General features: G+C 40.9%; 1 protein-coding gene across 2 annotated transcripts in view; it reads right to left on the bottom strand.

The window, feature by feature from the left end:
- The window catches only part of UNC5C (unc-5 netrin receptor C), a 380,855-nt gene that overhangs the window by 22,722 nt on the left and 344,691 nt on the right, over nt 1–13,442 (bottom strand). For both annotated transcript variants that reach the window (XM_008267581.4, XM_017347400.3), the window contains 2 exons: nt 7,461–7,629; nt 3,489–3,722 (listed from right to left, as the gene is read on the bottom strand). In XM_008267581.4, coding sequence (XP_008265803.1) covers nt 3,489–3,722; nt 7,461–7,629 — 403 coding nt within the window. The remainder of the gene's footprint in view (nt 1–3,488; nt 3,723–7,460; nt 7,630–13,442) is intronic.

Below are 13,442 nucleotides of genomic sequence, written 5' to 3'. Positions count from 1 at the left end.
GGAAAGCTCCTTGCCTGAATCTCTGTGCACTGAGATAGAAAACTACTGATGTAGGAAGGACAGGAGTCAGGAGTGGGTAGGTTTGGAGAAGCAGGAGGAATTTGGGAGGGGTGAGGCAAAAGATCGCATGTCTGGATAACTGTGATCAGAGAAGCAAGGAGCTGGAGGAAAGCTAAGAGGGAACCTCAGCAGGCAGGGTACCATGGGGGAAACTTTAGTACAAAAGGACATTTTTGAGCTAATCAGCCCCAAGTTTCCAATTTAAGCTTCGATGTTAGGCAGTGTTGACACTAATTGTCTCATTGGTAGGTTGGATGGGTCATTTACCTAGAACTAGGACTTTGGTTATTTCTGCACTATTAAAAGGCCATGAGGTGCAAGAAAGCCTCATCCATTATTCATATTTGTTTCAGGCTAGGCACTAGATCCCCAGATGCTGAGAATTTACAAATGCCGGCTAGGAAAGTGTTGACTCCAATACAAAGTGCTCTTGGGTTGTTTTCATTGCTTAAAGCTATACATCAATTTTTCTCAGAGTTGACTCTTTGCCTCTCTTTATCACTATTTTAAATAACCAAAATATTTTAGAAAAGGTGACAGTTTTGCATATCTTTGTGTATATGTCAGTTCAGAAGACAGATCAAGGATTCCTGAGTATGACCATGTGTATAATATCAAAGGCATGCATGTGTATCAAACATTTTGGATATAAAATGAGTTTTCTGCATTGTGTTCTTTGCAATGCATGATTCTTCTTGGAACTGTTCAAAAGACTTGCCTTAATCAGATCCCATGATTCCCCTACAAATATAATTTTCTTTGAGAAGAATCTAAGCCTTCTGTGATTTCTATCCTGAAATCCAGTGCCTTAGAAGTATTACATTGGTAAGGAATATAAAAGAAGTAAACCTGAGCTTTACACTAGAGATGTGTGTTCACAGAATTTATTCAATATCAGAAAATCCTACTGGCCCAACTTTCAAAAATATATCAGGCAACCAACCAAATCTCATCCCTTCTCTGGGGACCATGCTGATCACATCCATTGAGATGCACAGGTAACTGTAATAAGCTTTTCCTTCCTCTCTTTCCATTTGTGTTCTCCATGATCCACCCCCATGGCCCACTGCCCAGGACCCTCTAGGGGTCCTCAGTTTTCATGACTCACAACTTCCCTTTGCATGGGAACCCCAGAAGTAACCCTTTTGATATTCAGAGGTTTCTTGGCTTATCTGACTCATTTTTCTTCTCTTCCTTCTCCACATGTCCAACCTCCTCAAATTCCTTTGTGGGCTACCCTTCCCCTTAGCAAGGCCTTATTGTTCCAAAGGCAGTAGGGTGTGGTTCTTCAAGAAGCCCAGCTTTAGCTGAGAGCCCAAGGGCAGCCCAAGAGGACATGGGCATGAAGCTTATTTTATCCACTTATTAGCTGCGTGATGTAGACCAACTCACTTAACCTTGCTGTGCCTTGGGTTGCACATCAGTAAAGTGAGGATAGTGGTATCTTAGGGGTGGTTATGAAGATTTCTAATCTTCACATTTATATTTCTAACTGTTCTTCAGGCAGCTGTGTCTAGATGTCTAATTCATACAATTAATTCAGCATTCCAAAGGAAAAAAAGCACTGTAATGGACTGAATGCTTGTGTCCACCAAAAATTTGTATGATAAAATCCTAACCCCAATGTGATGGTATTCAGAAGTGGGCCTTTGAGAAACGGTTATGTCATGGAGGGGAGCCCTCATGAAAGGGATTAGTACCCTTGTCAAAGCGATGTCGGAGCCCTCTCCTCCAGCTGAGGCATTGAGAAGTGGGCAGCCTGGAGCCCCTCACCAGAGCCCAACAGTGATGGCACCCTGGTCACAGCCTTCCAACCTGCATGAATGTGTAAAGTCTATGGTGCTTTGTCATAATAGGCTGCACCGAGCCAGGCTATAGCATAAAGATTTCTGCCCCTTGAGCTTGTCCCTGCAATGTAAAGACAGGAACTTGATCTTCTGGCCCACCCATGAGGGTTAATTGCCAAACCCAATAAAGCCTTCTTGAACAAGGTCTTTTATGCCTGTTCCTCTCTCTCTCTCTTTTTTTTTTTTTTTTTACAGGCAGAGTGGACAGTGAGAGAGAGAGAGAGAGAGAGAGAAAGGTCTTCCTTTTGTCGTTGGTTCACCCTCCAATGGCCGCCGCAGCCTATGCGTTGCGACCGGTGCAACGCGCTGATCCAAAGGCAGGAGCCAGGTACTTATCCTGGTCTCCCATGGGGTGCAGGGCCCAAGCACTCCCGGGCCACAGCAGAGAGTTGGCTTGGAAGAGGGGCAACCGGGACAGAATCCGGTACCCCGACCGGGACTAGAACCTGGTGTGCCAGCGCCACTAGGCGGAAGATTAGCCTAGTGAGCCACGGCGCCAGCCGTCTGTTCCTCTCCTCTCTCTGCTCTGTCATCACCACAGATCCTCCAGGTACTCTTTCTTACCTTGATTCTGTTTTCCACTGAAGTCAGACTAATATTTTTAACATGTTTCCATCATGTCTTTCTCCTGTTTAGACATCCCCAGTCTTTATCACCTCAATAAACTCAATATCAACCCCTCTCTCTGACAATCAAGGTCCATCCCAAATGAAACCCCTGTATATTATCCTAGGCTTATGATGAAGAGCCTGTATTAGGTCTTTACTTATTGTTCCATCTGTATTTCTTCATGCTATTCCCACCACCTAGAAATATGGTAATTTTTCCCCCATTACTTCTGCCTGAAGGCCAACTTCCATTAGGGCCAAATGTTAGCTCCTTTGCAGATGTCCTCAAAACAGTAAGATGCCTCCCTCTTCTGAACTACCCTAGAACCTTGCATCCAGCTGTGGTGTTGCTCTCAGTCAACTTACCTCCTCATCCTTGGAATGTTTCTTTTATTCCTGTTTCTACATCATAACTTCCTCAAAGGCAGGCGCTTATAATATCCCTGAAAGCTTCAACTGGGATGAAATGAATGGCCATAATCGCACCAGGAATTAAGCTCATTTATTCTGCAAAGCAGCAGCCTGTTGTCAAATACCCTCTCCCTCACAGCCCTCGTAAAGAGAATGGGAATGCATACAAATGAAGTAGCACACAAGAGGAACATACAATGTGAGCAATTACGCCAACTCCTGTTATAGGAAGAACACAGCTGAGATAAATGTGGAAGCAGATTATTTACCATCCATGGGTCTCACTGCCAGATTCTTCTAAAATTTTCATTAAAAGAAATCAAGGAAAATAAACAAAAGTAGCCCTTGGGAAGAATCAGAATAAAGGAAATAGTTCATATATCAGCATGGCTTCAGAGAAACGTCTCTCTTCTGTAAACTGCATCCTTTGGAGCCAAATGTATGTGCTCACAGACTTGGGCACACACACACACACACACACACATCTCTAAATATGGATAGCCACACCAAAGCTGGGCTTCCAGGTGAGGGAGAAGAGGGGGGTTGAAGGGGTGCCACTTACCTTCAGGGCATCCTGTGTGTCATCCAGACAGTAGACCCGGATGCTGTACTCCAGGGAGGAGCAACAGAGGGGCCCAAAGATGGCCAGCTTCAGTCGCTTTGCAGCTGCCTTGTTGGTGGACTGGCCAACCAGGGCATAGGTGCTGAGGTTCTCTGTGAGGATGTGGCAGGCCTCTGCATCCAGCTGAATGTAGCAAGGGGTAGTGAAGTTTTCCTCTCCGACCACCACCACGTCCTGGAGGATGGAAGACAGGATCCATGATGAGCCACCGAGGACAGGTGCAGGCCACCATGGATGGTGGCACATGGGATGGGGTAGGACTTCTCAGTTTTGAGTGCTCTTTTTCCTGTTCTCTTTTTTAGGCTTTAGGATACCTCTCTTTCCATTCTTAGTTGTTATCTTCCTAACATTAGCTTATACTGATGATATCTTTTATTTAGATGTGCTTTAACATTTTTGATCTTCCAAGAATCTACACCATTGGGTTCTACATAAAAATCTAAAAGACATTCATCAATTGTCCTATTAACATTAGTGTACCTGAGTTTACTATGTTTCTGAGAATTTAATGCTTCAATCTCTAAATTTCCTATTTAATTCAAAAAATATGATTGTACTCCCATTATTGCATTTCTTTTTCTCTGAAAATGTGTTATTTTGGAAAACAATTAGAAAAATTAAGGATTTACACAATACTATTCTACTTCACTCTTTCAAAATTCGCCTGTCAATTACTTCCCAAAGCAATACACTGCTCTTCCTAAAGAATCCTGATTGCTGAATTTCTAAAGAAAACTCTATTACTTGTAAGACAATTTTTTTTCTGTTATTTTTCATGGAAGTCATTGAACTATCTAGTCTTTTAGACTTTAAAATGCTTAACAAGAAATAAAAAATACTTGACAGTGATGACTTTTATAAACAGAGTGGTTAATTGAACCAGGTTTTGATTTATTTATGTGGCTCCCACCACTTTAAATAATCTGAATGATCAAGTGTAGCATCCATGAATCAAAGGCCATAATTCCATAATTCCGGATTCCTCTTGGGGAAAAGCAGGTGGAGCACAGGACAATAAGGAGTGAAGAAAGTGCTAAAACCCATGCGCATGTGGGTCTAAAGAGCTCCTTCAACACTTGGCATCAGCCCATGTCTGCTACCTAGGAATGCCAGTCCAGTGGCATGGAGCTTCGACTTTGCCAGAAGTTGGGAGTTTACCTTTTTAGGTGAAACCCTCCATATTTTAACTTATTGAGGTTAAAAGAAAATTTCATGTGGTAGAAATAAAAACACGTGCATAGCATGATTCAGTCTGTGTATTAGGTTATTTGATCTTCACGGGGCAGCAACCGTGTTTCTTTTGCTTTCCACTCTGCCTCAGTGTGCCTGCCTCCTTGTGCGTGTCTGGTAACTATTTGTCAAAAATAATGAATGAATGTGCCATCATAAATTTATTTCCTGGGTCTGGATAAAGATGGGAAAGCAGCAGCCACCTCAGGTATTTGATTATAAGTTAGGCCTACTGGAGCTATGATAAAGTTTGTGTTTTAAAAGCACCAATGAAATAAAGTCTATAAGGGTACATCAAGAAGTTCATGTCATGGAATTACATGATAATTGTAACCTTATGCAAAAAATTTAGAAATCCCTGCATTCACTTTTCATATTAGGGATTTTCCATGAACATTTTGAAGACCCCTTGTATGCAAGGATTTCACAATTTTTTGAACCAAAAATCTTATATTTTGATTTCATTTTCCACAAACTTTTTGAAATATTCTCAAATGGAAGCTCAAACTGAAAAACACAAGAGAGGGACGCTCAGCATGCACAACTGTGTTTCGGCCCCAAAAGGACACCTGGGAAGAAGCCCTGTTTTCCAGCAGGACAAAGGGCAACTTGCAGCATCCCTGGGAACAGGACGTTACTGAATCTCCTAGAAGATGTGACCAAGAAAAAATTGCCCATGTCCCAGACACTCACAAGTGTACAAGTGTTTTCATCAAGACTGTCCACTCTTCTCATCTCATTATTGTTATTGTTGTTATTAGTACTCAAACCCAGAAATGGATTAAGAATATTAGAGAATCATGCAAATAATTTAGAATAACTTGAGATTAAGACTTTGGGATGTAAAGGCGGATCTGATCAAGTCTGGTCTTATAATAAAGGACATCCCTACACTCCAATCCTGGACTTTAGGACCTCTGGCAAAGTGTTTCCTCACATGGCCAAGAGTAGAAGACATCTATAGGAGAGAAATTCGTGTTAATTTCAGAGATGTCCTGCTACTTTTGTAACTATAACAGTATGTTTTCTGCAAATATTACAGGTTAGACTCTTCATTTCTAGAAAAAGTATCCCAACTTTTTTTTTTTTCTAAAAGAAAAATTTCACAAGTAATCACAAAATACACATTATAATCTTTGGATACTTTCACATTTTATGTATCTTCTAAGTTGTATTGAGGTTTATATCATATTTTTGATAATTAATTGATTTTTTGATAAATGCTCCCTATAGTTACTCAGTGAAAGGTTCTAACTTTTTCACTTATGTATTTTATTTATTTGAAAGGCAGATGGAGAGAGAGAGAGAAAGATTAACAGAGAGAGATCTCTCAATACTGGTTCACTCCCCAAATGCCTTAAACAGCTAGGGCTAGGCCAGGCCAAATTGGGAAGCTAAGAATAGAATCCAAATCTCCTACTCAGGTGGCAGGGAACCAAGTGCTTCATCCATCATCTGTGGCCTCCAAGGGTACACGTTAGCAGGAAGCTGGACTAGGGAGTGGAGCCAGGACCCAAACCCAGACACTGTAATATGAGATGCAGGCATCTCAAGTGGTGCCTTAACTACTAGGCCAAACACCTCCCCTGAGAGTACTGACATAAGCAAAGTGATCTGTTTAAGGCAGTGTCCTTAAGAAATTACCATGGCAACAGCCATAGGGAGCCAAGATGCTCTTGGTGTTCTTCATTCTAGTAGATCTTTGGAAACACACTCTTTCTGTTTCCCTAGATTCAGTCTGCAAGAGCTACATACCAGGTACATGAAGTACCTAACATTTTCTGACACAGGTGCAATGTTTCTCTACCTGTAAATTAACACATAGGAAGACATTTCAGTATATGAGGATATGAGAAGCAACTGCATTGTGCAGAAGATCAATGTTTATGACCAGTGAACATTTGCACCTGTACATTTTTCCTTATTAAATACACACAGTGGAAAATGTGCCTTATCTTTTTTTTTCCATTTTCCACAAACTTTTTGAAGTCCCAATGGGATATATAGATTTCAGAAAAAAATTTATTTTGCATGAAAATAGCAGTTAGGCCTATCTGTTAAGTTGTTAGTTGGGACAACCACATCCCACATCGGAGTTCCTGGGTCTGACACCTGGTTCCCACTCCTGATTCTAGCTTCCTGCTAATGGACATCCTAGGAAGCAGTAGTGATGGCTCAGCTAGTTGTCCTGCTACTACCCATGTAAGATTACTGCACTGAATTCCTGGCTCCTGACTGGGATCCCGGCCATACGAGGCATTTGGGGAGTGAATCAGTAGCTGAGAGCTTACTTTATCTTTCCCTCTCTCTCTTTTTCTCTTTCTCTCTTAACTAAATAATTAAAAATAAAACCTTAATTCCATTGTTCATGAACTTTTTGATGTAGTCCCCCGTACTTGTGTATGTTCGCCTTCCCAATATTCATTATCTCTGTTACAAAAAAGGCTTGTCAAAGATTCTCAAGTGTACTTTTCCTGTGAGTTAGCTGTTGTTCCCTCATTTTCTTTGTGCCTATATCCCAGAAAATAAAGCACTTGGAAGCTAGTCTGTATGTTGAGAGTTGGGTAAAATTCTACCCACAGCCCACATTTTGCTTTTTTTAAAAAAAGGCTTCCCATGATTGCCCCACTCATCTGCTTGGGTTGCCCCTGTATTCCATCCTTGTCCCAGTTAGAGGCTCACCTCCCACTGGCCCTGTGCCACCTGGTTCTTGAGTTGAATCTTCCAGTCCTCCGTGTCAGGATCTGCGCAGTGATGCATGGTAAGGATGACGGGGCGTGTCAGCAGAGCTCCTGGAGGCCCACAGCTCACCACAGGCGTCAGAAGTGTCTGTGAGTCTTCCATGGGTGGCCTGGTAGGAGAGCAGAGAATGTGATCAGACATCCCCATAAGGTATATGTCCTATGTACTCATTAAGTTCTGACTTCTCAAGTTGCACAAACTGGTGGAATAGTTTCCTCTTGGGATTTTTCATGTCTTGGGTGGGGGCAGTGCGGAAGTGCAGTAGAGTTAAATGGAAAGACATGCTCCTTATACTAAGTCTTTGATCTTGAAAGACTGGAGGTCTTTATGATAACAGTCAATTTGCCACTGTCACTTTGATCCTCTTCCCTTAGACACAGGTCTGCCTTTGGTAGCTTCCTCTGAATTCATGTACCAATGCTTTCAGGATGGAATGAGAAAGAACAGTCTGTGTGAAGTTACATAACCAACTTTTTGATAATACTTGTGTTTTTAGGACCTCCCGTGAAAAATACTTCAAAAAACCACTTCAGAATGAGGACACCCTAGAGGTAAACTTAGTCCAAAAGACTTTCAGGAAGAATTCTACCTGGTATTTGGCAGAATTGTTCTTTCAAATATGACCAAAAATAATATAGAACTGTATTTCTGTATCAATCTATAATGAGATCTCTTTACTTGTATACTTCATACTCAATCATCTGGGCATAAAGAACTTTAAATGTACAAATTCTTTATTATTAAAATATCTTTTACTTCTTTAACAAGACTATAATCAATAGGCAAATGGATCAATGAACCCAACCAATCAACTGATATGTGAGGAAGTTGAGTGGATTGCCCAAATTCCGGCAACTAGCAAGCCCAGGTTAGTAATGGGACTAAAACTAATGCCTTCCCAACTACAATACTCAAACTGTTTATTGGAATATCATGACTTTAGAAATCATGGAGTCACAGAATTCTAGAAGGGCTCTAAGGGGTCATTCAGCATCACCTTTCTCCCAAAGCAGGGGCCTCTCTACATCATGGCTGACTTGTGGTTAGTGCTTCCGACACACCCAGAATCATAGTTCACTGCTACTGAGCTCACCTCACTGATTATAAAGACTTGGAGTGAACACAACCTGCCTTCCTGAAATTTCTTTCCACATATCCTTGACCTGCTTTCTGTCTTACTTTGTTTCATGTATTTGGAGCATGTTATGACATTTCTACACTCTTATTACAGACCAAATGTCTTCATTTTTTGAAGCTCAGCTGGAAAAGTATGATATCCAGTTTTCTTATATTTATACTTTCCTTTTCATTTGGGTGTTTGTCAGGATCTCAAGGTTCTCATTAAACGAGGCATCTGAAAATTAACTCAATACTAGGGTACACAGAGAAGATGACTGCTACTTTCTTTGATTGGGAATGTGTAGTTACATTCATGTGTCACAAAATTGTTGCCTTACATTATTCTCGATCAAGTCCTTACTTACACATGTTATTTAACAGGCTCCAGTTAGATGGAAAGATGGTGATAGTATGGTTAAACATCTCTTTTATAAAATGAAGCATGAAGCCCCAAGGAGGTAAGTAATTTTTAAAGCTGACCACTCTAAGTGTTCAAAGCACAGAAAGCTCTTAGGCTAAGTCTATATAGTTCTGTGGTTGTAATGATGGCTTTTGAACCCAGGAGCAGAAATTTATATTTAGCTTTTTAATGTCACTTAATAATTTCAGGGTAAATTTCAGCTACCTATTTCTTAATTCTATGTGTTTCTACCAAATATTTGCTGTCTCTTCCGATCTTTTACCCTCCACAAATCTGATATGCCTGGCATTTATGTCGTCATTCTAATCATTGATGAAACTGTAACACAAGAATATGGCAAGTGCAGGGGCCTTTTCAAGGACATCACTTGAAACCTCTCTCTAGTCTAATGTCAATACTTTGTGTTATTTAGTTCAGCCACATCTAAACCCATTAAAACATACATTGCCTAGTTCACATCTTTCCATTTCATTCACATGCATATGACAAGGGGATATCAGATTCCTTTATAATGGCAATGGCCACTTTAAATTGATTTTTCCTCTAGCCTTTATCTAGAGTTTATATATTATTTATTACATAATCTAGAAGTTAGCTAGTTTATATCTATGGCTTATCCTCATGTAATAGTCACTGAATGGTAGCAACTCTGTTATTTTTAATATGGTTGGAAGATCATTCTCCTTGGACTTCTCAGGATACTGCTTGTTCCTGTCTTTTCAAGGAAGTTTTGTGTATCAAATGCCTTGGAAAATAGTGTCTACCTATGCAGCACATGGCAGGCATGTATACTTTTATTGTTAAAGAGGTTCCTTAATCTCAGAGCTTCTTTCCTGGAATGCAACCAGTGAGTATACAGACGTCATGTGATCCTCTCTGCAGCACCCTTTCAGAACTGGACCTTAAGAAACTGGCACAAAAATAATGATAGTCCAAGTAGTGCTGCTAGTAACACTGTCCCTTGTGTCTCATCTAAAGGTCTTGTGTCTTCTCTTAACTTCTGTAAAACAGTGACAGCCAACTTGGTAACTCACAAACAAGGTCAAATGGCAGAACTTTCCAAGTTACCAGTTATTATCAGTTCTAAAAACAGAATTATAATTTGGCACATTTTCCACTTAAACACTCTTGGCTATCACAGCTTCCCCTCTCATTCTAAAATTGCACTAGGCTGTCACCAACCTCTGGTATTTCTTTCTTCTTTTAGAAAACCAAAACGAGTTTTATCTACTTTCAGTCTTTTCATTTTATCTCCATTCTCTATGAATAACAACATAGTTTCCTCTATTAAATCTAAAGTTATCTAGGTACTTGGAAATGTGCTTTGATTTGGGATCCTAAAGTTATTGGCATCAGCCTGAGACTTCATTATTATCCCTTTTATCACTGTGGTTTTCATTTCCTCTTAAGCCAGTTTGTTCTCCTTCTTCCAGAATAAAACTCATTCTCCTAGAACATGAGTAAGGATTTGCTTTCATGGTGTCATAGTTAATATCACGCCATCTGCCATAGGGAGTGACCTTATTATTGCTCACTTCCACTTTGCCTACTGGAGGGAAAAAGCAACGGCTGTGTTTGCCTGAACAACTACTCTTACTACCTTTTAGTTACAAGTGTACCTTGAGAAGCAAGCATTCAACTTTTAAGGAAGGCGACTAAAGCGGAATCCATTTCAAGTGGCTCTTGCAATATAGTTGGGGATTGGAAACATCTGTCTTTCAGGCTGGTGTCAGCAGCCGGTGCTTGAGGCGGGAAGGAGGGGGCTCAGCTCACCACTGAGTTGGAACAGAAGGGAGAAGACGATCCCCTGCTGGGATGGGGAACTGTCAGCCCTGTCCTCTCCCAGCACACCCCTGGCATGCAATATTGATGGGCACCATTCTTGGAGGAGGGGTAGCAAGGGAGGGAGGGAGGAAGGAGGGGCAGGAGGTGTCAAAAGAATTTATTAACCCAGTGAGGTGCAAGAATGTGATGAATAGCGAAGTGGTGGAGTGGAATTCATAACAGGGAATCAAAAACAAAGAAGAAATAATGATAAGAATCTCTTATATGTTTTCAAGATGAAAGAACTAACATTGAAATTGGAAACATTCCCAAGTATATATGGAAAGAGTGACTTAGGGAAGGTGAAATTTTTAACTATATGAAACCAAAGGTTATAGTGTCTAAATTCATATTTCCTTTATTTATATAAAGGGAGGATATGAAAATACATAAAACAAAACCGTAGAAAAGTACATTTTGGGTTTTTGGAGTGAAGTGTTCACTCCTTGATGTCTCATGCGTTAGCCTAGCTGTTCAGGCAAACAGTCTGTAAACATTAATTGCAGATGGTATGGAAATGAACACAAAGCAAAACCTAGCTGCAGAGGTAGCAATTAAGTAGAACTTCAACAATGAACAATGCTTAACATGTTAAAGGCTTTTCAAGTCCAAGAAGGATAATATTGCGGTCAATGCTGGCTGAGTTCTGGCTTCTAGGACAAAGCCCGCAGAGAGAAGTTTCTGTTTCCTGCCTGAGAGTCTCATCTTTTGCTTGCTGTCACCCAGGAAGATAACTTCCACACTGAAGTGCAGACTTTACAAAAGTTTCACACAAGCAATTGCATTCGCTGCTCAGGGCACACCTGTAAGGTGGTTAGAATAAGCACTTAGATTGCCTCCTTTCCAGACAGGAAACTGAAGTCCAGAGATATTAACACCACAGCCTGAGGACCCAAAGCTAGTCATCGGCAAGGCTACATTTCACACACGACTCACTCAGTTTCTTTCACACAGGGGTGTACTTTGGGTTGCTTATAATAGGTTTAGGGGTTTGATACATTTTTCATGTGTGCTTGCTAGAGCAGGCTCAAAACTGCTGGAAACCAATCTGTCTATCCACCTTTTTTTGTGAACTGGCAATGCCTTCCATGAACACAAGCAACTTTTGTCACAGCCCTTGAGGTGACAATCCCACCCTAGACTCAGCTGCCTTTTAGAGCACATGCCTTCACCATGACTGGTAGCTTGAAATATGTATGTTCCAGAGACCTCTCAAGGCCTCTCTCTCTCTCTCTCTCCCTCTCCTTCTCCCTCTCTCTCTCTCTCTCATATGGAGGGCACCCCAAAAGGGAGGCCATCATTCCCCCAAATAGTTCCAAATCTATCCCTGGATTCAATCAGAAAGGCCAAACGTGCTCTGGACCGAATGTCTGAATCCCGTGGAATTATTTTACTGAATTAATATAGTCAGCTTTCCATATCCATGAGTTCCTCATCTGTGGATTCAACCAAATGCAGAATGAAAATGTTCAGAGAAAAATTGTGTCTGTGCTGTAAACATACAGATGATGTTTATTGTCATTATTCTCTAAAGAAAGCAGCATATTAACTCTTCATGTAGTATTTATACTCTATGAGATATTGTAGTAAGCTAGGGATGACCTGAAGCATATGAGAGGATGTGTGTAGGTCATATGTAAACACTAAGCCATTTTATATAAGGGACTTGAGCATCTGCAGATTTGGGTATCCATGAGGATTCTGGAACCAACTGCCCATGGTAACAGAGGGACCACTGTACTTGGCCTTAGCCACTTGACTTCCATGCTAATAGAAGCAGCCCTTGACACTCACTGCCATTTTATTTCAAGGATATTCACTGTATTAACAAAATACCTTCTTTATGAGGAGACAAAGGAGAAACAACTGAGCTTCTTCTGGACGTATTTTTTCCTCATGGATATGTGGATTTGTAACTTACCACATATCCCTCTTGAGACTTCAAAATAGTTAATTCATGACCAATTACCAGGAAATGTGCTGGGAGTTATGCCAAATATTTTATATTCTAACTTCTCACTTGGTCTTTTTTCTTTCTTTTTCTTTTTCTTTTTTTTTCTTTCTTTCTTTTTTTTTTTTTTTTTTTTTTTTTGACAGGCAGAGTTAGACAGTGAGAGAGAGAGACAGAGAGAAAGGTCTTCCTTTTGCCATTGGTTCACCCCCCAAATGGCCACCATGGCCGGCGCTGCACTGATCTGAAGCAGGAGCCAGGTGCTTCTCCTGGTCTCCCATGAGGGTGCAGGGCCCAAGCACTTGGGCCATCCTCCACTGCCTTCTCAGGCCACAGCAGAGAGCTGGCCTGGAAGAGGGGCAACTGGGACAGAATCTGGCACCTCAACTTGATCTTCTCTTTTATAACCTTCTTTCCCCATTTGCTTATCTTTTTTACCCACTTATTTAATTCTTTTTCCTCTCACTCAAAAAAATGTGCTTGCAGAAACAACATTGAAGTATTTCTTTCTAGGAAGGATTTCAATAAACACTGTGTAGACTTGTGAGAAAGGCAGATTTACATACGCCTGGGCTCACTGTCCCATGCCCACCTTTAGTCTGTTTAG

Source organism: Oryctolagus cuniculus, chromosome 8, assembly GCF_964237555.1.
Source record: "Oryctolagus cuniculus chromosome 8, mOryCun1.1, whole genome shotgun sequence".
Classification (NCBI taxonomy): Eukaryota; Metazoa; Chordata; class Mammalia; order Lagomorpha; family Leporidae; genus Oryctolagus; species Oryctolagus cuniculus.
This window is presented reverse-complemented; position numbering and strand designations above follow the sequence as displayed.